Source organism: Molothrus ater, chromosome 4 (assembly GCF_012460135.2).
Source record: "Molothrus ater isolate BHLD 08-10-18 breed brown headed cowbird chromosome 4, BPBGC_Mater_1.1, whole genome shotgun sequence".
Classification (NCBI taxonomy): Eukaryota; Metazoa; Chordata; class Aves; order Passeriformes; family Icteridae; genus Molothrus; species Molothrus ater.
The window spans coordinates 44896971-44910362 of record NC_050481.2 but is presented as its reverse complement, the minus strand read 5'-3'; the positions used below and the strand labels follow the sequence as shown (position 1 = coordinate 44910362).

Here is a 13392-nt window from a genome sequence, read left to right as displayed (position 1 = left end):
CCCTACACCTTCACAATAATTTGGGGGAAAAGATTCCATCACTGTACTAGACACTGAAAGTAAGTATTTAACAGGAAATTGGAGTTTACAGTGGAACATAAACTGTCAATCTATCTTTTGTTCTGCTGCAAACACGACTAAAAATTTCAGGTTTTTAACATTCTTAGGTTGGTTTCAAATGTCATTTCTTTCAAAGTGAAATACATAATGCAGTTAAAATTATTTACATAAATGTCAATTTGTAGAAAATTCAGTGGGTGTTTACAAATTCTAAATGTACTTTTATGAATATCTCATGCAAGTGAAACTACATCCACTTTTCATTATAGTATTGGGAAGCTTTGTTGTCATACTTTATTTGCAACTTATGCTGATGTAATTAATACTTTCTGTTGTTTTGACAAATACAGCTCCCTAACTGTGTTAAAAAAGAAGTATGTAGCTGAATTGATCACAGACTACTCACAATGCAGAAACCTACCTTACCAACCTTACAGTTCTTTAGTTAGTTTTGCCTGGTGCCTTGATATGTTCTGCTTTACTTTGAAATACATTATAAAATACAGTTGACAACTCTTACAAGAGAAAAAAAAAGAAAGTAGCATTTACCTATATAGTTTGCAAGATCACGAAATTCAGGTCTGTTGGCAATGAGTTCTTCTTTAGTTGGAATGTTTATTCCCATGTAACAAGGAAATCTTATAGGAGGTGAAGCTACACGGATGTGCACCTGAATAAAAATAGTTTCAAAACAGGCTGATATAAGTTGATGGTCAGCAGATAATAGCAAAGTCTCAATTCTACACAGTGATAATGAACAGAACACAGCACTGCACAGAAATCACTTAAGGGTTAAAAGTAAGATAATGTGATAAAGTTTTTATCAGATGCCAACACAGCAGGAGAAGGTAACACAGTTTTAGAACTTTTTTTTTTACAGTATTTCCTAATGTTCTTGGAAGGTTCCATCCTGATTTTACTTCTCATGATGTTCAATTCTTGATAAACAAGTTTCAGCTTACAAAATCAAACATTATACAGCACATTTTTGCTCCAGTGACTGACTTGCACATTGTTTAGCTTAAAAAAATCTTTATCAATTAAAAAAATGCTGCTCTGGTGACTTAAGATATATTTACAGCAGTATATGGTAGTACTCTTAGCACTTCCACAAGTCACACATCAGGAATACTTGGTTTTCTGATCTTAACTGATTTCTTTTTTTATTTGCCAGAGAGTGCTTTGTAAGTGGAGACCTGTTCCTGTCACCCCAATCACCCAAAAGTCAAACTCATACAAAAGAATGTTCTTGACCCATCTACACGCTAGCCATTGTTTTTTTCCACATCTGCCCTTTTAAATAAAGCAACAATGCACAGTAAAATGAAGTCAAGCCCCTGTGCTTTAACCTCCCATCAACTTCCATTTACATCTGTATTTTACTGACTTAAATTTACTTACCTCTTTGGCTCCTGATTCTCTCAGTAGTTTTATTATGGGTGAAATGGTATTGCCTCTCACAATTGAATCATCAATGATAACAACTCGTTTGCCTTTAAAATTATCAGACAGAACACCAAACTTCTTTGCAACACCAAGCTGCCGTAATCTCATGTTTGGCTGGATAAACGTTCTCCCTACATATCGATTTTTACAGAGCACTTCAACATATGGTAGTCCACACTGCCAACAGGAGACAGTTAAACAGAATTAATACAGAGGGATTTGTTGTCTCAGTTGCTGTTTTTTAAAGTCACCTTAGGAATTAGTATCACTTCACAGTAACCAAAAAATATTTAAATACCTTAATGTAGAGGAATAATGACAGAAAAAACAAGGCAGGGGACTAACAGGAGTAGCCTATGTACTGAAGATATAGAGCTTTTTCAATATGCAACTCTAACAGCCAACATCATTATAGTCCATTACAAAAAGAGATGTGTATAAAAATGCTTGGGGGAAAAAAGAACAAGATAACATTCACCTTTTGAGCATAACCAAGAGCTGCTGGGGTTGCAGACTCTGGAACAGTGCTGACCAGGTCTGCTTCCACAGGTGCTTCAATAGCAAGCTGCTGCCCACATCTTTTGCGGACTGAATATACCATCTGACCTACAAATAGAAAGAAGTGTTTTTCTTGGTATGCATGATTCACACTTCCTCTCAGTCTTCTTTATGAATTTCTGTGTCAAGTTGCAGGCATAAAAGTCAGTCAGAAAAGTTCCAGAACTAATAACAACCACTTGCATAAAGTAATTTTTTATTTTCTGACATAATGTCACATTCTAACATTCACATTCGTATCACTACATGGAGAACTAAAATCTAGTTGGCCCTAATTGACTAACTAACTAAAGGTCCTGTGGATGTTACAAATCTATCTGCAGGAGGAAAGAAATAGAAATTATGCCTTCCTGTTCATAACATTCATATTCTATTTTTAGACAGCTTTTTCCAACAGACAAAATTTATGTAACCCTTCTAGCTGCTTCTGTCCGCTTACTGACTTGGAATCAGATGGCAAAATTCACCCTGAATTTAGTAAGGGAATAAGGGGACTCAAAAGCTTTGAAGGTCCTACAAAACTTGCAACGTGGGAAAGAACTGGAAGTGTTGTGATGAGATGAAGCATAGCAAAAGCTACAGCAGCAGTACCAAGGAATGTGAGAAGTAAAGATACTAAAGGGTAAGGTGACTGTGAAAGAACAGGAATTTGGGATGAAACTGGCTTTATAAGGGTGGGGAATTGTACTGGATCAATGGATAGCATGTTCCTAGAAAGCAATAAAGAGGTTGTTTGCCAGATATGAGAATCCTGGCTAGTATTTTGAGAGCTTCTATTGAAATAATAATAAAAGCATTACACTGACAATGCCAAATACTTAGATAATGCATAGATTTACAAGTTAAATTACAAGCATCTTCCTGAAATGACACTTACTGCAAAGAAAAATATCAAAATAAAGGTATTTTCTAAATCCTGTTTCACCAGTCTATTTTATAAAATGTTTCCCACGAACCAATAAAGTCCCTTTCTTCAGTCTCTTGCTTTTAAAAGACCCTTCGTCTACCTTAATCATGTTCATGGCCCTTTTCATCCCTCCCAGAGGAGTATGCAGGCAGCCTATCTGAGGCTGTATCCACATCCAGAAACAGGAGGGTGATGTTACATGCTCCTCCTGATGAGTTTTATCTCAAAACCTTTGTCAGCCCATTCTGTCCCAGCTGTGCTCTGTAAGCTTATATCCAGTGCTACTCCACTATGAGCACAGAGTCACTGTGCTCCAGGATAACATCTTACACTACTTAGGGAAGAGCTCTGTATGTAATATTTTTGTACCTTCAAAAATACTGTCTGGTCTTGCAAAATAAACGTATTCAAAGATGCAGAATGCTGATGGATCTCCTTCAGACCTTCGTACAACATCCAGTGTCTGGACATCATGTCTGGATATTTTCACAATCTCCCCAGGCAGGACCTCCCGATAGTACCTTGAAAAAGAAATACAGAGAAGTTAGAAATGTCCTCAAGCTGGATGATAATTCTGAAGTACAAAAAGAGTCAACTGACAAGTGAAAATGTTTTTGAACATCCTAACATGACAACTTACTTCTATCTTAGGATTTGACCTGAAGCATTTTAAGACCAACATGCTAAGACAACTGACCCTTACTAAAACTAAAGTCTGAATTAATATCCAAAAATAATACACTAAGTAAAAATACTAAACTTGGTACCAGAGAATTATGGTACTTGTCCTATATGTGAGACATACTGTACAGGCTTAATTGAGATTGAATATATTTTAATAACATAGTCCTGTATCAATACTAGAGAACTTTTCTATGAAAGCTAATAAACCTTACAGTGCAATATAAGAAATATAACCAAGAATAGAGGTGGTACCCAAAATAATCCTGCCTCACAAGCCAAATCTAGAGAAATATCTGTATAGAGATGACAAATACCTACCACCCCCAAATGACATAAAGCTGACTAGAAATGGACCTTCTATTTCTCAAATCTGCAGAAGTATGGAATAGTTAGGTTTAAGTATGGAATGGTTTAAGTATATTATGTTAAAGTGTTTAACCTTATTAAATATTTTTCTATATTCTTCAGTGAGTCCTCAGGTGGCTATTCTAACATCTAAATCTATCCCAAAATATTCAAATATTCTGGACATACAAATCTGAGGTGAGAAAATCTGTGTTTATTCACTGGTCAGATACTAGCAGTAGCAAGCAGCACTAGCTACTGAAGAAGTTTAGACAAAATTGCTTTATTGAAAACACACAGGATTCAGCTGATTGTCCTACACAGTGATCTTTTCTTAACAGAAATTTCAAAGAAGTTTCAGAAAACAGTTAATCTTTTTCTAACAAGGAGGCCAGCTTACCAAACAGCATATGCTACAACTCAGGTTATTTCAGCCTGTGAACTACCAGTGAAACTTTTCTGTAGGTGAAGAATTATTTGTAATGCAACTATGCTGCTGAAAATAAGGGCAAAATGAATAAATTATATGGGTAATCAGGTATAATGCAACAAGTAAGAGGCATTTGCTTTGTGATAGTAGTTGTCTTTACTGTTAATTTCTGCACACATAATTCTTTTTTTACAATCATCTGTTTGAGAAAATAAACTGGCAAAAACCAGGTCTAGCAAAAACATGCTCCACAGCAAACTAAACCTTGGTGTCTTCATGTTGTTATAATTATGACATTTGGCAACTTGGGATTTAATGTTTAATCACTGTCTAAGGAAGAGTTTTCAGATAAAGTAAGAATTAGGCCACTTACTCTGCACCAATAGACAAAAAGCTGCAGGATTCAGAAGAAACAACCCATCCTTCTGTTTCAGTGTTATCTTTTCCTGAAGTAAAAGATTTCAGTTAGAGTCCCCAATTTTTGTTACCATGACCCCCCAATCACATTTTTGCTGCAGTATCTGGTTTGCTATGGTTTCCAAGTGTGCAATTAAAGACTATTGTATTTTCTAACTAAAATGTATAGCATTCCACTGTTTCCACCTTTCCATTATTTAAAAAAAATCCTAAACACATGTACAAAATAAACATCATAAACCTGTTCTAGGCAGAAGTGGAGTAACAGGCATCATATTCACAGCTCATGAAGAGAAACAGTTCAGGTAACTACCTTTGTTATCCCTGCACTATTTCAAACTTTTCAAATTCTAGTTCAGTGACTTTAGATAGACATAATTACTTTTGTTGACACAAGAAAATCCTTACTTTCCCTTGGCTGAATAGGTTGATAAATGCTTTTGATTACAATGGATGCTCGATTGAATTCCAATGAGTTTTGAGAGTCACAGCTATAGGAAAGATATAATTGTCACATAGGGTAGGAATGTCTATATGCTTTAAAAAATCTGGGTAATTTTTCTTGTGGTTAAAATTACTCAGTTTTCTGAAGATATGGAAGAATTCACTGCTTTGCCTTTGAATTATTTTAGTTTGCAACAAGTGAAGATATTTTGTTGATATACAAAATATCAACAAAATGACAAGTGGAGAAAATTGTTGATTTGCAAGCTGAACAGGAACACAAGGAATTTTTCCCATAAACTGCTTGTGTAATGGTCCAGTCACTACATGTGACAGGGCTGCTTGGAATTCAGAGGTACATTGCAAGTAATCCAGCACTTTTTTCCCACCTTACTATAGGAGAAAAAAGGAAGAAACCAGACTTGTTTCTAGACATTGTCCTGAGCAACTGGTTTTAAGTGGCCTGGCTTGAGAAGGGATTTGGACTAACAACCTTCAGAGCTCCCTTCCAACCTCAACCCCTCTGTGATTCTGTTCATCACTGCTTTCTTGTTTAAGCAATGGGAATTATTAAAATTGTATTACAGTTGGGATGCTTAACTGTGGCTATCATTAGGCCACTAAGATTCCCTGTATCTGGGAATGGAAATTTGCACACTTCCTATAGATGATTTTTTTCCTTGCCAACTTTTTTTATTTTTCAAAACTCTTTTTTGCATCACATATTTCTACTTACACCTCAGTAAGTGTAGTTTTAATTACCTATAACAGTGATTTCAAGCATACACTATGCATATGGAGATTCAAACATATACATACATACATATATATATATATAAAAATGGAGAGAGAGAGAGAGAGAGGGTGTTTACCTTTTCCATTCATGTCCCCTACTGGAATAAGGCGACCAATGCAGAGCGGGCGATTCCCATACGGATCACGTACTGCATAGATTATGTCTTTATGCATAATTAGCAATGAATACGAAGTTGGAGTTTCCTTCATTAAGTTTTTTATTCTGGAACGAGACATAGGTGAACATAACTGTGTGCCACACGAACAGCTGTGAGCATTTACAGCTGCACATCATGCTGAGGTGCAATGGCTGGGGCTGAGTGTGAAGCCCAGGCTCCTCACCTTGCCACCCAGTCGGCCGTGTCGTCGTTTTCCAGGGGAGGGGTGAAAGCCAGCAGCTGGGTGATCAGTTCACTGTCAGAACTGGTCGACAGTCCCACACCGTGCCGCATAAGCTTTTAAAACACAAGCCAAAAGTGTTACCAGCATTAAAAAAAAAAATCTCACATCACACCGCTCAGGTTTGAACCTAACAACACCTTGGTGCAAAGAACAAATGTTTCACAGTGCTTCAGGTGATCACTGCATAATAATGCCAAATTTCTTCCAATAAACCAACTATATTAAATGAGGTCAGACAATCTTCTATGATAGCACTATATTTTCCTTCTTCATCTCATTCCTTTGCTCCACATGCAACCAAAATAATGCCACCAATATTCAGGGCATAAATTCATGTTTGGGTGATTTAAGTAGCTTTGTGCATGCTCTGGGAAGAGAGTTAAATAGAGAGGAGAAAATATGAAATTGCCTATAACAGATTCAGAAAGAGATATCAAGGCAGAATCCCCTTCACAGTTTTTTTTCCCCCCAAAATTATTTATTTTGATTAGTGAGCTCTTTTATAACCCCCAAAAAACAAACAAAAAAAAAGTTTGGTATTAAGGAAAAGTCACAGCAACCATATTGCTCATTTCTGCCTCACACTCAGAAAGAAACAATGCCTGAGCCGCCAAGGAGGTACTAACCTTCCTTCTGAGCTGTGCAGCATTTGTTAGCTCCCCATTGTGTGCCACAGCGATCTTCCCATGAAGAGTCTCTACGACAAAAGGCTGGCAGTTCTGAAGCTCAGAAATTCCTGAGGTGGAGTACCTCGTGTGCCCAATACCAAGGTTTGAAGGGTACAGCTTCTTCAGGCTGTCTGCACTGAAGACGTGGTTTATAAGGCCCATTCCCTTTGGGAGAAAAAAAGAAAAAAATGTTCTGTTGGTTTTATTTTCCCGGTGACTTTGTAAGTTCATTTTCTGCTTAATGCTGATATAGTAGTATTAATGGAACTTTAAGAAAAAGGCAAATAACCTGAAATATATGGGAAAGAAAGAAGCTGAGTAGGTCACAGTGCTATATCACTTCCCTTTAGTCCTGTTTTTAAATAAAGCAAGCTACATTTTTGTGCTGAGGATTTTCATGGAACAATCTATTCCCTGACTAAAAAGAGATACTTTTAAGGCTGTGCTCATTATGTGTCTTGTAACATCCCCCGTGATTCTCTCAAGAAAGTCCGTGTGACCTTCTCAGGCCTCCATTCTGTCTTAGATTCTGTTTATTGCTACCTATGGGTAAAGTAGTTGCCACTTCCTTTATTCTCACTAGTGTAAGATTTACTCATCCATCTCCTTGTGCATAGTCTGTAACAGTATCTTTTTTCTTTTTAAGATCAAGAAGAGCATCGATGCTCTTCCAAATCTGTAGAGTTAAGAGAGTGCAGGGTGACTTTGGTAAAAAGTTTTTGAGACATCATTAGCATGCTCTGGGTAACTTCTGTGTATCACTGTATGCACAGAAACACCTATCAGGACAACACTGGCAAGTTTGTTTTAAGGATATACTCAAGACAGGTAACAAACCGAGATACTCTGACAAAATCAAAACAGCCCATCCATCAAGCATGTTACTTTTTCCTCTAACTACACTGCTTCTTACCAGAAACTAACTTACATGCATCTCACTTAAGAATACAAAACATTTATTTGCATTTTACCTTGTGCACTTTGAATGCCTGGGATGACTCGCCATCACTTGTCACAATTCCAGCACTTTCCTGGCCCCTATGGACAAAATAAAATTCACATAAAGCACTGACATGATTATGAAACACTTTAACATGCAATGGATAATTTTTTTAATGGCATTTTAATTTGTTGTCTGTTGTTTTATTTTACAGACTTATAATTGCTGTGTTAATTGCAGGTTTCTTGCTATGCTTTATTTCAAGACAGTCACATAAGGTTTGTGCCTAAGTCCACTAAATTCAGTGGGAATCTTCCCACCAATAAGTACTGGCTCAGGCTCTTAATGGACTTCAATTTCAGTACAGGCATAAAGTAAAAAACAGATGTTTAATTGGAAAAGCCATTTTCAGAGGCATAATGGTCTAGGCGATAGTACTAGGTCCTATAATGCTATTCAATTTCTGCTTTGGATTGTCAGGTGTTATTAAAAACTGATGGTGTTGCTTAGGGGAATGGATTGTCTTTCCCACTGATCACCTGTGCAGAAGCTTTTGCATTTTTGCATTTAATCAGACAAGCTAGCATTTACACCTCTAAAAGCAACACAGACCCTCTGATGAAAGCATCTGAGTGCATAAACCTAATGTTCAGCTTCTGAACTCAGACAAAACAAGTCTGATGTTCAAGTGTCACTGCAAATGGAAATACTTCTCTTAAGTACATCAGCCTCGGGCTGGCAGTTGTGCTTTGTTGAGGAGAAGAGCTGATTCAGCTGAAATAAATGTGTTTTCCCTGTCCTGCTGCCTGTCTTCCCCAGCCCTTCCCCCTGCTGGGTCCTCTGGGTGTACCCCAGATGCCCTGATGCTGCCCTGCCAAGGCAGGCAGAACACTGTACACTTGCCCACAGTTGGTAATCCAGTCCTTATCCATTGAAAAGGTCTGCTTTGCAGACTGCATTTTTTTTTGTGTGAATAAGAGTGCAGGCTGCTCCATCTCCCTTTAAAAGACTTCCTGAAATAAGGCAGTGTTGCCTACAACAAATCTGCTGCTATGTGCCTGCCCGTACCTGTAATACTCATCAGGGCTTTGGTGGACGGGTAAGCTCCTGCCCACTCTCATATATAATAATGTCTGAACAGGAAAGATATTTTTCTTAAAAAGGGAAAGACAATTAATGTCCTATTTGTGCACTGGATTGGTTTAATTCAGTTGAAGTCACTAGAATTATTTATTACAAGCAACAATAGAATTGGGCACAAAATTCAATAGAATGGATGCTAATCTACAACTGACATGCTCGTTACCAATTTTCTCCAGTTCATAAAATCCCTTTATTTGTTACTAGTCCCAGTTGGATGTAAAGCAAAAATTTTGAAGAACACTTGCTTACAGAAAGCAAAACAAACCAAACTTCCCATATATCTGAACAAATTTACCCTGTTAGTGACACAGTTCTTTAAAGAAAATAATCAGAGATGAGGATGTTCTTAATGCCATTTACTTTAACTCAGGAAGATGTTTTATCTATAAACACAAAGACTGGTAGTAAGATTTAAGGGTTGATGCACTGCATTCAGCAACTTGTAATTGCAATGTTAATATTACAGGAAGTTTCCATTTTAATACTGTCATGGTCTCTTTAAATAGTAACTAAAATCACTAGGAAGAGAGAAGCAGAGACCCCAAGGAAGGCCCTGGTCAAGGCGTTGAATTACATCTTTCACTTAGCACTGACAAAAGGCATGAGATCTCAGTGTCACTACCACAATGCCTGCACCACTTTACCAGCTGAGCCAGACTTGAAGTATGCCAGCTGTTATTAAAACATCATATATCAAACGTGTCTCTACGGCCCGCAGTTCAGAGGCAAACAGCGCACAGAGATGTGAAGACATGGGGCAGGACGATCCCGAACGCGACCCCTGTAGGGAAGGCTCAGTCCCGCGGCCGGGCCCCCTCGGGAGCAGGGGCTGCCCGGGGCCTACCGGCAGAGCCCAGGCCACAAGGGGTGTGTGTGTGACGTTGCTTTGTTTTGTTGGCTTTGTTTTTTTTTTAAAGGAAGGAAACAGGCTCTTTTTGCTTCTTTTCTCACACCCTGGTGCCCCCACTGACTCCCGAAGAGGAGTCACGGCAATCAGTCCCGGCCCGGCCCGGCCCGGCCGAGGTCTCCCCACCCCACCGGCGGAGCCGCTTCCCTCGCCCGGCTCCAGCGGCGAGCCTGCTTATTTGGCAGTGTCTCAAGTTACTCCCCTCAGGCAGCTTGAGCCAGTAAAACTAGATCCTTTCATCTCGGCGGAGCTTACTGACAACCAGCCGTCTGGTTTCCTAGGAAACAAAATCTTGGCTAGAAATAGTGAATCATTTCCAGGTCACTTTCAACATGGAGAGTGGAGCAGGGAAGCATTGGACTGAGGAGGAGGTTAAAGCCTTGTTAAGCGTCTGGTCAGAAAAAAATATCAGAAAGCAACTGCACGGCACTCTGAGGAATAAAGGAATATTTATCTACATTGCTAAAAGGTTGCAGGAGTTGGGAGTGTGCAGGGACTGGAAACAGTGCCGTGCAAAGTACAAAAACCTCAAGTACGAATACAGAACGGTTAAATATGCCCACAACTCTGGGGATGTCACTAAAACCATGAAGTTTTTCCATGATCTGGATGCCATATTGCGATATGAGCCCGTCACACAATTAGCAGCAGAAGAAAACGGCAGGTGTTCTGCGACTGAGACACAGCTGAACACAAGCCCCACAACAGACAGCACGCAAGGTAAAGAAAAATATTTTTGCTTCTTTTTTTCTCTCTTTGCTTAAAACCCAAAGGGAACAAAACCGAAGCCCGACTTGGCTGGCGCTGGAGCGGAGGCTGCTCAGCCCCAGCAGCGCTGTTAGAAGTGACTGGATGCACGCCTCATGCAGGGGAATAAAATGTTAGCACCCACCAGTGTCGAAGTCTGTAAATACAGCGTAATTCCAGCAAAATTACACTAACTGCCTGTATTGCAGCCTCGGTGAGTACTTGCTAGTGTCCAGGCTCCTGCACGGGGTGGAAATGCTAAATTAAAATAAGCTGCTTTCCTTCTCTATGCCTTTCATTCACAGTACTTTGGAAGCAGATTTTGTAGAGCTCCAGTTCAGATGTAAACATAAAGAAGAGGTTGAAACAGTCAGGGTGTTGTAAAAATTGTTATTTGTTGTGATATAAGTGAACTTTAGATTTTTATTCTTATTTCTCATATATATATCAGCTTGATATTTAGGTGTGATGACTTATGGTAAATTATTTTATAAGGAGTTTTATTAATATTCAAGAAACACATGCGTGATAATCTCTCATTAAAAACTCTAGTTTAGCAGTGAAAGTAAAAATTATCATATTTATCAGACTGTTTTGCGGCAGACCAAGTGAAGAGAGCTGCCTTTATTCTGAAGTGGGTTTTACTAAATTATTTGCATCTCTTGTTTTATTCAACCTTCTCTGCATATTCATTTAAGCTCTGCTTAACGTTTCATTAGGGTCAATCTGCTGTTTGACATCACTCAAATCTCCTTGTCACATCCTAAATGTCACTGAAGCACAAGCCCCAGTGATAGTTATAAGTACCAAAATAAGATGACTAAAAAGAGAAATTAAAAGCTTAATTTGTTCCCATGGTATGTAGCAATTTACATTAATTTTGTGAATATTTTTTAAGAAAAAAAGAAACTCAACATTATTGCCAGGGGTCATTGTCAAAGGCATATAAACGAGCTGGACATTGAGTTTGTCCTTGTACCATTCCACATCTCCCGCTACAATGCTGCTTTACAGATCTGAGGAAAAGAAATTGACATTTTTCATTGTTTACCTTAACAAAAAGCTTGACCTTAATTTGTCATCACTATCAAAAAGCCTCTAATCTGTCAAAGTCACTTCAAATTAAAACGGCAATTTTATAATATTGTAATGTGCTCTCTGCACTGTGAATTGCAATCAATTTTTAAATTTAAACTTGCAGAACTGAGGCTAATAAAAGCTGATACACTTTGAAGACTACATGAAATCAGGATAGTGTCCTACATCTGAGGATCTGCCATTAGATTATCCTCTGTGTTTGGATGTAGTTTGCACCTGGTAATCCTAATTCTCATCTGCTTTAGACCTCTAGCAAATTTAAATCAGCAAAAGTTAATTTCAATTGTGAATCCCAAACTATAGTATCTATAAAAATAATTACCCCTGGGTGAGACATGCCTTGTTTTGAAGCACCAGGACAATCTGGTTTTAAAGCTGGTATAATTAAATATATCTCTTGATTGCACAAGCACTCTGATGCTACCTCCAGAAAAATAAAAGCAAACAAGTTTTATTGGTAAACAAAAATTAAATGCAGCTAACTGTAATAATGCAACACTACTGCAAAAATTGAAATGCAAAGATTTTTGCAACAACCACAACTGAGCCACAACGAAAGCACACTAAGAAATGTGTCCTGCAGCTATGCAGAATGCATGCATACATCCACCACAAGGGGCTGAGGGAACAGCTGTGAGATCATCAACTTTCTTATTTAAGAATGCAAGTCAAGCAACTAACACTGTACTAGAGGCCCAGTCCTATTCCACCTGCAGTCAGAGTCCGATGCTGCCCAGCTCAGTACTTTGAAGAGCACTTGTAAGGCAAAACTGGCATCAGTGGCTCTGCAGCTGATGCTCTCAAGTCCTTCTGCAGGGACAGAGCTGCCGGTGTCACTCCCACAGAGGGAAAGGCAATTCCTGGCACGAGCAAAGAGCGAGCCCCCTGCTCCTGCCCCAGCAGCGACTGCAGGCCCCCTCCTGGGCTTCTCCCTTTCAAATACAGTGTGCTGCAGGAGAGGAGAGAAAAATGGTCCCTCACTTCTTTTAAAAGAGGCAAAGACATCTTGTTTTGAGGGGGCTGGAGGAATCAAGGATGTCTAGGCTTATGGCTTTGGTAGCAAGGACAAAATGCTATCAGCAAACTAAAACCTGTGACTAACAATACAGGTCCACCATGAACATCTTATTTTATTTTAAGAAATCAGTTGCTATACTGATTTGTCTTTTTAAAAAGCATGACAGGGGACAGGGCATGTTCCCAAATAATTCACCGTATATTTACCATTCTGCTTAGCCTCAGTCTCAATATTCTTATGTATGCCTAATGTAAAGATGCAAAGCATGTCTTTACATTATCTCAGCTACTGGGAGATTGCTTGGAAGGGGGAACAACAGAAAGGGAAGAAAAGAGACTACTTTTTTTTATAGGACTGAATGGTATTTCAATAGTTTTCCCCTG

At 38.6% G+C, this 13392-nt stretch overlaps 2 protein-coding genes across 4 annotated transcripts in view; one reads left to right on the top strand and one right to left on the bottom strand.

The window, feature by feature from the left end:
* Positions 1-13392, bottom strand: part of PPAT (phosphoribosyl pyrophosphate amidotransferase) — a 43449-nt gene that overhangs the window by 1964 nt on the left and 28093 nt on the right. The window contains exons 2-10 of the mRNA XM_036381965.2: positions 8128-8194; positions 7115-7321; positions 6429-6541; positions 6164-6309; positions 4804-4876; positions 3341-3492; positions 1985-2112; positions 1462-1683; positions 610-730 (exon numbers count right to left, since the gene is read on the bottom strand). Coding sequence (XP_036237858.1) covers positions 610-730; positions 1462-1683; positions 1985-2112; positions 3341-3492; positions 4804-4876; positions 6164-6309; positions 6429-6541; positions 7115-7321; positions 8128-8194 — 1229 coding nt within the window. The remainder of the gene's footprint in view (positions 1-609; positions 731-1461; positions 1684-1984; positions 2113-3340; positions 3493-4803; positions 4877-6163; positions 6310-6428; positions 6542-7114; positions 7322-8127; positions 8195-13392) is intronic.
* PAICS (phosphoribosylaminoimidazole carboxylase and phosphoribosylaminoimidazolesuccinocarboxamide synthase) overlaps positions 10479-13392 on the top strand; it is a 41301-nt gene continuing 38387 nt past the window's right edge. For all 3 annotated transcript variants that reach the window (XM_036381962.2, XM_036381961.2, XM_036381960.2), the window contains exon 1: positions 10479-10866. In XM_036381962.2, the coding sequence (XP_036237855.2) occupies positions 10479-10866 (388 nt within the window). The remainder of the gene's footprint in view (positions 10867-13392) is intronic.